The sequence below is a fragment of the Mandrillus leucophaeus genome, unplaced genomic scaffold (assembly GCF_000951045.1).
Source record: "Mandrillus leucophaeus isolate KB7577 unplaced genomic scaffold, Mleu.le_1.0 Scaffold349, whole genome shotgun sequence".
In the NCBI taxonomy this organism is placed as follows: Eukaryota; Metazoa; Chordata; class Mammalia; order Primates; family Cercopithecidae; genus Mandrillus; species Mandrillus leucophaeus.
In genome coordinates, this window is record NW_012103687.1 from 486,430 (window position 1) to 501,546 (window position 15,117).

General features: G+C 39.1%; 2 protein-coding genes across 3 annotated transcripts in view; both read right to left on the bottom strand.

Annotated features, from left to right (window-relative positions):
- Positions 1-15,117, bottom strand: part of BCR (breakpoint cluster region) — an 814,161-nt gene that overhangs the window by 342,937 nt on the left and 456,107 nt on the right. The gene's annotated exons all lie outside the window — the stretch shown is intronic.
- Positions 1-15,117, bottom strand: part of SPECC1L (sperm antigen with calponin homology and coiled-coil domains 1-like) — a 149,379-nt gene that overhangs the window by 70,405 nt on the left and 63,857 nt on the right. Inside the window, exons 7-9 of one of the 2 annotated variants that reach the window (XM_011989159.1) lie at positions 13,748-13,923; positions 9,884-10,047; positions 6,121-6,212 (exon numbers count right to left, since the gene is read on the bottom strand). In XM_011989159.1, coding sequence (XP_011844549.1) covers positions 6,121-6,212; positions 9,884-10,047; positions 13,748-13,923 — 432 coding nt within the window. Of the gene's footprint in view, positions 1-89; positions 198-2,213; positions 2,510-6,120; positions 6,213-9,883; positions 10,048-13,747; positions 13,924-15,117 lie in introns of those variants that run through there. The other variant, XM_011989160.1, reaches the window with a different exon arrangement.

Here is a 15,117-nt window from a genome sequence, read left to right on the forward strand (position 1 = left end):
TTTTTTTTTTTTTTTGGTCTTATGCAATTGCACAGGGCAAGAGCTCCAGCAAAATGCTGAACAAAAGTGGTGAGAGTGGGTATCCTTACCTTGCTCCTGGTCCTGGTGGGAAAGCATTCAGTCTCCAGATTAAGTATGATGTTAGCTGTGGAGTTCCCACAGGTCTCCTTCTATTTCTAGTTTGCTAAAGAGTTTTACTATGAACAGATGTAAAATTTTGTCAAACAGTTTTCTAAAGATGTTGAGATTAATGATTTAAAAAATTTTTTTTTTTTTCTGTTGATGCAAATTTTAACCTTGTACCCCTGGGATACATCACACTTGGTAATGATGGATTATCATTTTTATATATTCCTGGATTCAGTTTTGTTAATGTGTGCTTTTATATTGCCTCTATAACCATCTATAATCACGAGGAATATTGGCTGGCAGTTTTCTTTTTTTGCAATGTCTTTGTCTAGTTTTGCTATCAGGTAATGCTAGCTTCCTAAAATGAACTGGAAAGTCCTTTTACTCTTCTGTTTTCTGAGAGACTATATACAACTGGAATTATTTCTTCCACAAAGGACTGATTCAATTCACTAGTAAAACTACCTGGGCCTGGAATTTTCTATGTGGGAAGACTTTTTATTTTAAACTTTTATTCTGAAATAATTATGGACTCCCAGGAAGTTGTAAAGATAGTACAGGAAAGTCCCATATACTTCTCATTCACTTTCCCCCAACTGTCTGTGGATAATGAATTCCCTCAGCTTTTGTCTAAAAAATTTTAATTTTATCTTTTTGTTACTACATAGAATTCGAAGTTGACAGCGTCTTTCTTTTGGCATTTCAAGATGCCATTTTGGGCTGGGCACAGTGGCTCACTTTGGGAGGCCGAGGCAGGTGACTCACCTGAGTCCAGGAGTTTAAGACCAGAGTTTGAGACCAGCCTGGGCAACATGGAGAAATCCCATGTTTGTACTAAAAATACAAAAATTAGCCGCGTGCCATGGCATGCACCTGTAGTCCCATTTACTCAGGAGGCTGAGGCAGGAGAATCGCTTGAACCCAGGAGGCAGAAGTTGCAGTGAGCCAAGGTCACGCCACTGCATTCCAGCCTGGGTGACAGAACTTCCATCTCAAAAACAAAAACAAACAAAAAAAAACCCAACCATTTTGTTGCCTTCTGACTTGCACAGTTTCTAACTAGAAGTCTGTGATTATTCTTACCTGCCTGTCCTTAAGAAATTCTTATTACTGTTTTTCAGCAATGCCTTACTGGACAGGAGGATGAGGGTGTTTGTATATTTATATATGTTTATCTTGCTTTAGCTTCCTGATTTTCTTGGATCTATGAGTATATAATTTCCAACAAATTTGGATGGATTTTGGCTGTTATTTCTTCAAAAAAATTTTTTATTTTTTATTTTTTAAGATGGAGTCTCCCTCTGTCGTCCAGGCTGGAGTGCAGTGGTGTGATCTCGGCTCACTGCAACCTCTGTCTCCCAGGTTAAAGTGATTCTCCTGCCTCAGCCTCCCAAGTAGCTAGGATTACAGGCACACACCACCATGCCTGGCTGATTTTTTGTATTTTTAGTAGAGACGGGGTTTCACCGTGTTGCCCAGGCTGGTTTCAAACTCCTGAGCTCGGGTGATCTGCCCACATCGGCCTCCCAAAGTGCTGGAATTACAGGCGTGAGCCACTGCTCCTGGCCTATTTCTGCAAATGTTTTCTTCAGACACACTTCCTACTCTGCCCCCTGACTTGCCTTTTTTTCTTGGGCTCCAATTTCAGGTATGTAGGACCACTTAATTTAATCCCACAAGTCAGGGGCTCTGTTCATTCTTTTCCCCAGTCCTTTTTCCTCTCTGCTACTCATTATGGAAGATTCTACTGCTATGTCCTCAAATATATTGATCTTTTTCTCTATTCGTTTTTTTTGTTTGTTTTTGAGACGGAGTCCTGCTCTGTCACCCAGGCTGGAGTGCAATGGCACAGTCTCAGCTCACTGCATCCTCTGCCTCCTGGGTTCAAGCGATTCTCCTGCCTCAGTCTCCTGAGTAGCTGGGATTACAGGCACAGACCACCGTGCCTGGCTAATTTTTTTTGTAGTTTTAGTAGAGACGGGGTTTCGCCATGCTGGCCAGGCTGGTCTTCAACTCCTGACCTCAGGTGATCCGCCTGCCTCGGCCTCCCAAAATGCTGGGATTACAGGCGTGAGCCACCGCACCTGGCCTTCTTCTATTCTTTTTCATATCTTTCACTTCACTCTTCATCTGTGCATGCTTCCCTTCACATACTCAAGCACAGAGATCATATTTACATCACTGCATGCTAATCCTATCATTTCTATCCGTTCTAAGTCTGCATCTATTGACTGATTTTTCCCCTGGTTACAGGTGACATTTTCCTGCTTCTTCATTGCCTAGTAATTTTTTAATGCATGCCAGATTATGTATTTTACCACTAACTATATTTTGCTGTGTTCCTTTAAAAATTATTACTTTGGCAAATAAGTACGCTACTGTATTAGCTATCTATGCTGCATGACAAATTATTCCAAATCTTTTGTGGCTTAAAACAATCCATTTATGATCTCATAGTTTCTGTGGGTCAGAAAGCTTAGCAGAGTGTCTCTGGCTCAAAGTCTAGCACGAGGAGGCAATTAAGTTGTCAGCAGGGCTACAGTTATCTTGAGGATCGACTGGAGGAAGATCTGCTTCCAAGCTCATCTACATGGCTGCTGGCAAGCTTCAGGAGATCTGTTCCTACACTTCCTAATGTGGGCCCCTCCGCAGGGCTGGCTCACAACATGGGAACTGGGTTTCCCCAGAGTAACTGGCTCTAAGTGATAGCAAGAGGAGCATTCAAGGCAGAAGCAAAGCTTTTCATAACTGTATTTTAGAAGTGATAACCTTATCCTACCACTTCTTTTGCTTTGCCATATTCACTGGAAGCAAATCACGAGCTACAGCCAACATTCATCAAGAGCAAATTGCACAAGGAGCAACTACCACCAATTGGGGATCACTGGGGAACATTTGAGAGGCTGCCTACTACAGCTACTTAGGGACCTCCTTGGTCCTTCTGCATCTTATTTTTAAAGATCTTTTAGGGCAGACCTAGAATAGTATTTACTCTGAGGCTATTTAGTTCTATGATACTTTCAGGGGTGGTCCTTTAGGAGACTATACTGAATGCCATCTATTCAAAGAGGTGTCTCCACAGCGGCTGGCAGGAACTCAAATGATTTCCTGCCCTAGGTAAACTACCAGAAGTGTTTGCCGGATAGCTCCCTGTTCCTGGAAATTGTTTCCGGAAAATTATTCTTGCCCAGCCTTGTGCGGTTTCACCCAATGCAGGTACAGATTGGTATTCAGACAAAGACTCAAAGGGATGCCTATGCAGATTTCTATACTCCTTTCTCTATGCAGCTCCCTCCTCCAAGTATCTGCTCTGCAAATTCAAGCAGTCTCATTCTCCTCGAATGTTGATTTGTGTCTACTCAGATCCAACTGTTTTTCTCTTCCCTGCTCCATGTAGGTTCATCTGGAAACTGCCTCCAGGAAAATATTGTGAGCCACAGTAGGACTTACCTCATTTTAAAATTTTTGTTCAGGGACCACAGTTATGTACAATGTCTGAAAATAATTGCTTCCTATATTTTGTCCATCTATTAATAGTTGTTTGTGATGGCAGAATAATCCAGCCTATTACTCCCACATAGCTAGGAGTAGAATTCCTACCTAGGGAGTTTTGAAAAACTAACAATTCCAATCTTGGGCCCCAGTCCCCAGAGATTCTGGTTTACCAGGATGAGGTCTGGGAATTTTATGTGCTTAAAAACTCTCCACATGATTTTTATATACAATTAGGTTTGAGAAGCACCGTACTAACTAATCATGTACTAAAAAGCTACTGAATGTAGCTCCTAAGTATTAGTTTTTTGCAACTTATAGAAATATTTTTCACCTCCTAACTTTACAAAGATTTACAAAGTGACACCTTGTACATTAAACATCAACTGACAAACACCACTTAAATAAAGTTCATCTTATTTGAAGTTTATTACATTTGGCATCTTTATGTTGCTTTTATCTGTTACTTCAGATTTTTAGATGAAGTTTGATTAATAGGGAGCACATAAAAAAGCATTAAATCAGCTGGGCACGGTGGCTCACGCCTGTAATCCCAGCACTTTGGAAGGCTGAGGTGGGCACATTGCTTGAGGTCAGGAATTTGAGACCAGCCTGGCCAACATGGTTAAAACCCTGTTCTACCAAAAATACAAAAATTAACTGGGTGTGGTGGTGCACACCTGTAATCTCGGCTACTTGGAGGCTGAGGCACGAGAATCACTTGAACCCAGGAGGTGGAGGTTGCAGTGAGCCGAAATTATGCCACTTCACTCCAGTTTGGGCAACCGAGTGAGACTCCGTCTCAAAAAAAAAAAAAAAAATCATTAAATTGGTGGAATACGGTATTCCCTTCCCTTCTTTTTAAACTATGACATAATGCCAGGCGTGGTGGCTCATGCCTGTAATCCCAGCACTTTGGGAGGACCAGGCAGGTGGATTGCCTGAGCTCAGGAGCTCAAGACCAGCCTGGGCAACATGGCAGAACCCTGTCTTTACCAAAAACACAGAAAACAGCCAGGTATGGGTGGTACAGGCCTGTGGTACCAGCTACTTGGGAGGCTGAGGTGGGAGTACCGGTTGGGCCTGAGAGGCAGAGGTTGTGCAGTGAGCCAAGATCGTGCCACTACACTCCAACCTGGGTGACAGAGTGAGACCCCATCTCAGGAAAAAAAAAAAAAAAAAAAAGACATAACATCTTGTATATACATGCAAATGCAAAGCCACTAACTCACAACAATATAAATGCAAAAGGAGCACGCTAGTAAACACAGTACAAATGTCTCAACTGGAAATGAAAATGCTCCCCAGCACCATTATTTTAGGGAAGAGGTGCAGCCAGGGCTACACTGTATCACAGGATAATGGGGGTTAGGCCATGTTTCCTTTGGCTACTCTCACCTATGAGGAAATACTCCACCTCAGCTATACTGTCCAAAAGCGGCTGAATAAAATGCACAATGAGGGGCCTCTTGAGCGCTACCGAAAAGCCCTCTGCCCCGCTTCTCATCTGTATTCCCCAATGGCACAGAGGAAAAACTTTTGAAACTTGTTTCTAATGTATCAATAATGACCTGTGCTGGACCTGTTACAAAACAGCCCTCATTAATCACACGTCTCTGAATTCATGCCTTGTGCACCCCTTCCACTCTGAATCGCAGCTGCCCTGTGACTTGCTTGGATTAAAATAGCAGGACAGAAGAGTCACTGTCCAAGTTCCAAGCTTAGGTCTTCAGAGGCTTTGCTAACTTCCATTTTCAGTCTCCTGGAGCTGGAGATACCATGTTGTGAAGGAGCCTGAGAAGACAAATCACATGGAGAAAGCGGCCCAGGAATCCTGCTGAGCCCAGGCCCTATCCCATCCTCTCTGTGAATTCAACTGCAGGAATGAGCCCAGGAAAGCCAGCAAAGAATTGCCTAGTCAACTCAGAGAAATGTAAAAACTAATAAAATTGTTCTTTCAAGCCACTAAGTTCTGAAGTGATTTGCTATGCAGTAAAGGCTGAGACATGGCAACCACATATTCTACTCACAGACACTTCTGTGTCTTAGTGTAGTGACTAAAGCCACTGAATCCAGACAGCCTAGCTCTAAACCCCAGCTCTACCACTTAATTGCTGAACCTCGGCAAGTTACTTAACCTTTCTGGGCCTCAGTTACCACATGTGAAAAATACAGATAAGAACAGCACCTAATACCCAAGAGTTGTAAGGATTAAATGAGCTAACATTATAAAGCATTCAGAACACAGTGTAGAATACAAAGCAAGTGTTCAACTGTTGTTAGCTATCATTATTAGAGTCTATCAGAATAACACAATTTACACTTACATAATTTATCTCAATTAAAGATATTTACAGTATTTTAGGAAACAAATTTTAGATACATCCCTGCTGAGGTAGTCATTTACCCAACGAATATAGGTGTAAATGAGTGTGAAGAAAAGGCCTCAACTTTCAGATACTGAGGCCATAAGAGCCTCCTGTGGTTCCAGGCACTCACCTGCATAGGGGACACAGCTGCTGCAGGAGGGGTTTTCATAGGACTTGGGCTCAGGGGCGTTCGAGGAATTGCAGCTGCAGCAGGGTTTGGTACTACAAAAACAATAAACAAAAAGGGAAATAATGTCACTGTACAGTGGAAGCTTAACTAGTCTCCACTTAAGGACTCGCCTGATTACCAAACGCTCTCAAACCCCCCTGGACACTGTCTTGGCTGATGTCTAGCCTCTGCTGAATACTTGTAGCTGTGTCTTAGCACACAGCTGCTTTTCCTCCCATCAGGTGAATTACTTGCATCCGTAGAGTAGTCATGCTTATTTCTAACCCATGTTATGGCAGTCATTTCATTTCTGTTACTTAATTATGTAGCTAAAATGCTCCATAAAGAAATGAAATTCAAGCATTAAAACCCAAGAGGAGTATTTACATAACTATATCAGGTAAGAAGCCTGGCAGGTAAAGGATGTTGAATAGTTGCATATTAAACAAAAGAATGAGGAACTCCTGCTTGTCTTTCCTCAATTCCTCCTGCAGAGTCCATCACGTCACATATATTTTCTGATTTGTATTTAACGCAGGGATGTGGAATCACTTGTTGGCATATCAGTCTCTCTCTCTCTAGAATAAACTGCTGAAAAGTAGTTTATGTTTTTAGAATTTATTAATTTCTAGACAGTTGAGCATAGCACAGATTCTGGTAAAGGCTGCAAAAATGATTCTTCATTTGATGCTGAATTAAATTAAAAATGGGATACAGAATGACTCAGGCCTATCACACAGTGTGGCAAGATGAAGCAGATCACTATGGACTTTTTTAATGTGGCCAATATAAACACAAATCTATTTACTTATATTTAGAATTGGTATCTTTAGATGTATTCTTTACTGAGATAACAGTCACAAAACATAAAGTTAACCATTTAAAAATGTATACAGTTCAGTGGCATTTAGTACATTCACAATATTATGCAACCATCACCTCTACCTAATTCCAAACCATTTTCATCATTCCAAAAAGAAAACCTAGTATCCTAACAGTCACTTCCTACCCACTGTCCCGTCAGCCTCTGGCAATCTGCTTTCTGTCTCTATGGATTGACGTAGTGTGAATATTTAACATAAACGGAATCTTACAATATGTGACCTGTTGTATCTGGCTTCCTTCAATTAACATAATGTTGTAAAGATTCATCCATGTTAAAGTATGTATTACTACTTCATTCCTTCTTGTGGCTGAACAGTATTCCATTGTATGAATATACCACATTTTGTTTATCCATTCATTGAATGCATGGATACTTGGGTTGCTTCCATCCATTAGCTATTGTGAGCAGAACTACTATGAACATTGATGTACAAGCACAGATGTTTCTCAATTTATGATGGAGTTATGTCCTGATAAAACCATCATAAGCAAGTCAAAAACGCATTTGATACACCTAGCCTCCCAAACATCTCAGCTTAACCTAGCCTACCTTAAACAAGATCAGAACATTTACATTAGCCTACAGTTAGGTAAAATCATCTAACATGAAGCCTATTTTACACTAAATAGGCTGTGTTGAATATCTCATGTAATTTACTGAAAGCTGTACTGAATGTGTATTACTGGCACTATTGTAAAGTCAAAAAATCAAAAGTTAAAGCATCATTAAGTCAGGGACTGTATTTGTCTGATTATCTATTTTCAGTTCTTTTGAATGTATAATTAGGAGTGGAATTGCTGGGTCATTTACATATATTTTATTATAAAATAATATATAAGGCTTTTAAAAAACTTTAGTATGAAGCAGTTTTGTGCATTAAAGCATGCTTTATTAACATTTTGAATAGGTGTATAATTTTAATTTAATGTAGACATTCCGTTATCATTTTGATTTTCAAAACATATATATATTTTATTCTTCAGAGACAGAGTCTTGCTCTGTTGTCCAGGCTAGGGTACAGTGGCTATTAGCAGGTGCAGTGATAGCATGCTACTGCCTGGGCCTCCTAAGTAGTTGGAACTACAGGCATTTGTCAGCTCAAAGCATATTTTAAAGTTCTCCTTTCATCTTACCCCATCATATTACCCAGAGGTAGCCACTAACAACAGTTCTGGGTACATCTTTCTTACACTTTAAATGCAAATACACTTAGCTATCTACGTACCTTAAAAAAACAAGACCACCCACATTATACACATATACACACACACACAGAGGTATATATAGATATATACATATATCTCTATATATGTACTGGCCTGCAACTTACTATAAAGGATTGCAGTGCACAAAGTGACTGCTCAGGTGGCACACTTGAATAAAGGATCACAGACATGTTTCAACATCAGTACTTTGAGATCTGTCATCCTTATTGAAATATGCATAGTATTTTACTGTATTAATTGGTCATAATTGTCTTAATTCTTTTAATAGGCATTTAAGCGATTTCTAGGTCTTCCATTTTTCCAAACAATGGTATACATACTGTATATGTATACATATACAGAGTTTTTTTATACATAATACTATCTTTATACATAATACTTGTGCCAGTACTAAGTATAACAACTTCAGAGTCTATGAACATGGCATTTTAAACTGGAAGGTATTGCCTAACAGTCCTCCAGAATGTCTATACCAACAGTGTGTAGGACTATACATGTGACTTTTGCTGTGCTTTTAAGTCAATGAGAACTCATTTGTGTATAATCACAGAACACAGATTCTAGTAGCCTATTAATAAAGTTTAAAGAATTTCTAGACAAAAATTTGAGCTTTAGGACATATTACAATTAATTGTTTGAAAACACCACATCCCTTTTCCTTTCCCAGGGCTGAGGAAGTTAGATGAAAACAAGTCAGTCATTTGAAAGTGGGGAGAGTAAGCCTTCTAGAGCTTGTATGAAAGAAAGCCCGGCTTGATTCAGAACCTGAAATGCCGTGTAGGACTATAGTGAGTGGGGGAAGAGTGGTTCAACTGAGGCAAAGAATAGGCAGGGGTCAGACCATGGAGGCATTTGGGTATCTGAATTTTGTTTCAACTCTAATAAGCAACTAAAGGATTTTAAACAAGAAAAGATCTTTCTATCATGAGATGAAAAAGGGAGATTTAATTTGGAGGTTACTGAAATTAGTGGTTGATGGTGGCTTGAACTAAAGCTTGTGCCGCTAGAGATGGAGAGAAGACAGAGCAAAGACATCCATGATGTAGGCTGTATTAACAGGATTTGCTAGTAATAGACTAGATGTAGCAGTAAGAAAGAACAAGAATTTAAGGAAGATCCCCAGACTTTTGGCTTAAGTAACTGGGTGGAGTGATGCTGCCATTTATGCACGGGGAGAAGGTGAAGACAGCAGACAAGAGTTTGCTTTTTGGACGTTAGATGTCCAGGAGACACCTGAGGGTTCATGTCAAGTAGGCATCTGGATAGACATGACTGAGGAGTTCAGAGGAAGGGAAGAGCTAAAGTTATACATCTGGAAGTTCTTAGGCATACAGAACATACTTAAAGTAACAGGAATGTGTGTGATCCAACGAGGGTGAGAAGACACATCTCTGCATGGGATTAAGGATTCTGTCTGAGACTAACACCTCTGAAGCTGAAGAGATCTCAAACCTATTAAATATCACCTTCTGTTAAGTCTAGTGCATTAATACTATATGAAAGTTAATGGGACTAAGAGTAAGACAGTAAAGAATATCAAATTAAACCAGAGAATATAAGGTAAGTAAACACAACCACATGCAGTTGGCACAATGCAGGAGAAATTAATTACCTTGAGATGCACTGTCAAAGGACTTGATGAGGGTTTTTACTGTAGGAGTTGGCTCTGAGGAAGTCGAGGACCTTCTACTCAGTCCCATTCCCTGCCTTAAGGCTGCCAAATCTCTCTCAACGGCATTCATGTAGTTGTATACCCGGCCTCGCTCCTCCTCTTGCCTGAAAATAATATTGAAATCAGAGCATTTTTACACAGGTACTAGAACATATACATTTTCCCCTCCCAGCTGAAAAGCATTAAAAACTATCAGTTTAAAAAAATTGTATCGGTTGAGCTTAGTAGATTACCTGGTCTAATGTTCTCATTTGCTTGGTAAATACCAGGAAATGATACTGAAATTTTTATATCAGGTTATCCTAAGTAAGTTAAACAACCATCAAATTCCATTTTCATCTGAGTAAGTGTAAGGTAAGGACATCAGTAATCAATTAGCAGTAAAATAGGAGGTAGACTGGCTCAGAGCTGAGACTCTCCAGGTCCTGTGCTGCTGAGAAGGCCCTTCTCAGGAGTCCGGAGGTTCACCAGTACATGATACTGTATAATATTAATTTATAGTAGTATAATATTAATTTATACTGGCTCTAGCTAGTATGTTATGCTTAGACATGGAAATACAAAAAAATGAAACCAAAGCCCACACTCTTTAAAAAAATAAAAATAAGAACAAGGCAAGTGGTGTAGTCTTCAAATAGAATTCTACAAAGAAAAAAAAAAAAGCCTAGACCCACATTAGTAACATGAGTCCCCTAGAAGCTCAGGGTGATGCATCCTGAGTCATCTGAAAAAATCAATTCCATTTCATTTCTGGCCCATTCTGAATTCACTACACTGACTAACACAGAATTCTTTCATCTGGAATGAGATTACAATTGCAGAGCTTGTACATGTCATATAACTATCAAGTATGTGAATAAAAATTAAGCCAGTCCTTAGGAAAAATTCATCTTTGGTGGCCATTTGGCCTTCTGACAGTATTCTGCCTCAAGATGTACTACAAGATCTTAAGGTCATTTAGCTGTCATGATTAGAACTTCCTTTTCTTTTTTTGAGATGGAGTCTTGCTCTTGTTGCCCAGGCTGGAGTGCAATGACGTGATCTCAGATCACCACAACCTCCGCCTCCTGGGTTCAAGCGATTCTCCTGCCTCAGCCTCCCGAGTAGCTGGGATTACAGGTATGCGCCACCACGCCCGGCTAATTTTGTATTTTTAGTAGAGACGGGGTTTTTCCATGTTGGTCAGGCTGGTCTCAAACTCCCGACCTCAGGTGATCTGCTCACTTAGGCTTCCCAAAGTGCTGGGACTGCAGGTGTCAGCCACTGCACCCGGCTGACTAGAACTTTTAATAAAGAATCTATAACAGTGATTATCAAACTTTTTGGTCTTAGAGCCCCTTTCTACTCCTAAAAATGAGTAAGGACTCCAAAAACCTTTTGTTTATAAGAGCTGTCTTCCATTACATTAAAACTAAGAATATATAAAAATATTTAATTCATCTAAAACTAAAATAAATACAGGGCTTATTAATATATTTTTATGAAAAATAACTATGCTTTCTAAAACAAAACAAAAAAATTAGTAAGAAGAGTAACAGTGCTTTGCATTTTAAAATCATCTCTTTAATGTCTGGCTTAAGAGAACACAGCTAAACTCTCATTTCCTCTGTATTCAACCTATTTTAATATGAAAAAAAGCAAGTCTTACATATAGATAAGGTAGGTGGAAAAGGGAAGATTTTAATAGCCCTTTTAGATAACCGCAGCTGTTCTTATTTGATAACTGCACTAAAATGCAACAAGTAGTAACTTAAAAGTTAGCTCCAATGTGGAATCTGAAACCATATAAGTGAACTTTTCCTATTCTGTCCATTAAAATCCACTCGTCAATCTTGTTTAATATCATAGACTGGCTGTAAGGAAAATACTGTTTTACTTACAGATTTTCTAAATGCTGTCATTACACATTTTTTTTTAAGTCGCAATGATCTCATCAGAAGACACTTTATGGGAAGCTGTCAAATTCACCAATGGTAAACAACAAGTTTTCCAAAATCCTAACATTCACTTGAAAGCCCACATTTTATCACTGGCAGTGAATACTGTCCATTGTTTTCCTTTAAGTGATAGGCTGTCTTAATTGTTTTCACAAAATATCCACCAAATAATACCAAAGTCTGAATCATCCACAGTTTATCTGTCATTCTCAAGTGAAAAAATGGCATTCAATGAAAAAAGAAAGCAGCTCAAACTAATCACAGCACTTTCCTCAACGTGACCTCACTCTTCAGTATAGTCTTGAGTATACAGCAGATAAAGCAGAAGTGCTTTTTCTGTACTTCCCATTTTGTCACACAGAATGCTAAAGAGCATACTCAAGGATGGGGATGTAGTAAAATTCATACTTTACGGTTTTACCAAGGACATCTTTAAGTGAAACCTGCATTTAAAAAAAAAAAAATTGCAAGTATGTGGTGGTGAAGAGTATAATGACTATAAGTGCAATTTATTGCCAAGATCCCGGTTCATCAACAGTTTATACTTGCTTTTCTCTAACAGTTTAGAAGTCAACACAGTGAAAAGGGCAAACAATGTGATGGTATTATGAAGACAGTTTGACCTCACAGACTCCCTAAAGGGCCTTAGGGACATCCAGGAATCTGCAGGCCTTACTCTGAGAACCACTGCCCTACAAGATGCTACCTCTTTCAGAAGGCGTTTTAAAAACATGTGTCTCAAAGTCTTATGAATTTTTGAGATCCAAAGGAATGAAACTTTAACAGTAGAATTTCATTCACTCAGGATAACTATAGAATGAAGCATTTCTGATACGTTATTCATTTAATAATACAAAGAAAAAAGTAATGTAATACATGTTTTATACTAGTAGAGAAATAATAATCTGTCTCATTCCATGTTCTGCTTAAGGAATCCAATGAAAAATGCTTAGCAATACTTTTCTCTGAGCCATTCACTAGAGCACGGCAATAATAAGACCATTTTTTAAAGATATACTGTTAGTTTTCTAAATTTCTTCCTACGCCTACTTAATAATTACTCAAACTAAGGAATAATCAAATTCTTAGTAATCACCTCAAACACAAAAATACTATCCCCCACTCTTAGATGGTATTTCACTGTGGATCTCAGCGCATGTCACAAATGTCATTTCATCTAATAATTTTCATCAGTTTCCAATGATGTCTATGTTACATGGGGGAAAAAAAACTACTGTGGAGATTCATTTGATTATAAGATAAAACAAGTGAAAATTCCTCAAGTGAGTGACAGAGAGAAACTCACTTTACATTCTTTACTTGGGTCTCCAAAAATACTAGCTAAAGTATACTGACCATTGCCCCGAGCACTTGGCAGGCAATATATTATTTAATCCTTATGACAACACTGTAAAGCAGGTAGTATTGTGTCATTTTAAAGATGAGAAAACTGAGGTTCAGGGAAGTCAAGATTCCTAACCAAGATTACAGCTAGTAAGAGGCAGAGCTGGACACGAGCCAAGAATATCTGTCTCCAGAGTCCACATCCTTAGTCATGAGGCTACAATCTAAAGAAAACTAACAGGGCTGGACTGTGGGGCTGGGGGAAAGGAGAATCATGTGAGAGACCATCCTCACTCCCTTCAGAGTTGTGGATCACTGATACTGACAACTCTGAAAGATCCACATAGACTGCACTAGTTCACATGTGCCATAAAATGACGCCCAGAAAAGCTGAGTAACTTCCATCAGATCCAAACTCAGTAAGTATCAAACTCCCCATTTTTTCCATAGTGCCACATCAAAAATTGGGATTTAAATGTTCTCTACCGAAACAGAAGTACACAACTGGTTTCTCAGAACATACTTGCGTGACTTTATTTCCTCCAATTCTTTTGTGAGTTTCTCATTTTTTTCTTGAGCCTCATGTAACCGGCGCTTTAGATCACCAATCTCCTCTTGGGCTTCAGATTTAATGTCATTTGCAATGACTACTGCAGTCTGAAGATCAGCCTGAAACTGCCGCCATTCCGCAGATTCTTCCTGTATTAAAAAACTAACTTTTTATTTCCAAAAGAGAGCAATCAAGATTTATTTAAAAGCAATAAAATTTGTTTATGATTGGATTGCTGTAACACACTAATGCTTCCAAATGATGATTCATTTTTTTAATCACAGAGAATTGCTATTATCTATTTCTAACAGGCAATGCAACTATTATTAAACTTGTTCTTAATAAGGAAAAGATTTTCCAGCTGATCTGCCTACTGAGGCATCAAGTACTCAGAGTGCTCAATAGATATTAATGAAAATAGTGTCAAGCTTCCCTTCTTCATGCAAGTTTCAAAGCAGGTCTTATGAAAATAAACATCATCTAGAATGTATGGATCTTTACCTCTGAAAAGCACAAGAAGGTATACAATGGTATGTGAACCATACAGTGAAAAACTATAAATATCCTGACATCAAAACCTAACAGGAAAAAAAAAAAAAATCAAAAGAAAAGGAAGAGGAAGCCAGAAGAAAAACACTAAACTCAATATAGGCAGGCAAAATTATACAAAGAAGCGGTAAGGAACTACGTGGTCTGTTGCTTCCCACAGTCATGGAGGATGTGGGTGTGGCCGGGTGGGGAAGTCTCCCTGGGACTCAGCTCCCTCAGAGCCACAGCTGGGCCATGCCTGAGCCCCATGCCCTCCTCACCCCTAAAGCAATTTTCTTACACGATGAAAGCAGCCTGAGCAACTGTGGTATGACCCAAACGACTGAGTAGCTTTCTCCCCACTCCCTGCATCATGGCTGCATTGCTATTGGCAAGACAGATCACAGCCACAAAATGTATGAAAACAGACTAGTTTGGGGCACCTTATAATCAAAAGCTAATAACTTTTCTTTACAAAATAGAACACTTTTTCCCCAAATCTATCTTTCTAAAATTACTAACCATAAATTTCTATAGGTCGAGTATCACTTATCCAAAAGCATTTCAGATTTAAGATTTTTTGGATTTTGGAATATTTGCACTATACTTAATAGCTAAGCATCCCAAATCTGAAAATCCGAAACCCAAAATGTTCCAATAAGCATTTCCTTTGAGCATCATGCCATCATTCAAAGAGTTACAAATTTTGGAATATTTTAGATTTCAGAATGTCTAGTTAGGGATACGCAACCTATCTTCTACCCAAAATCTAGCAGCAATCCCAATTTGAAATGACAGCGTTTGCTTTCTGCCCA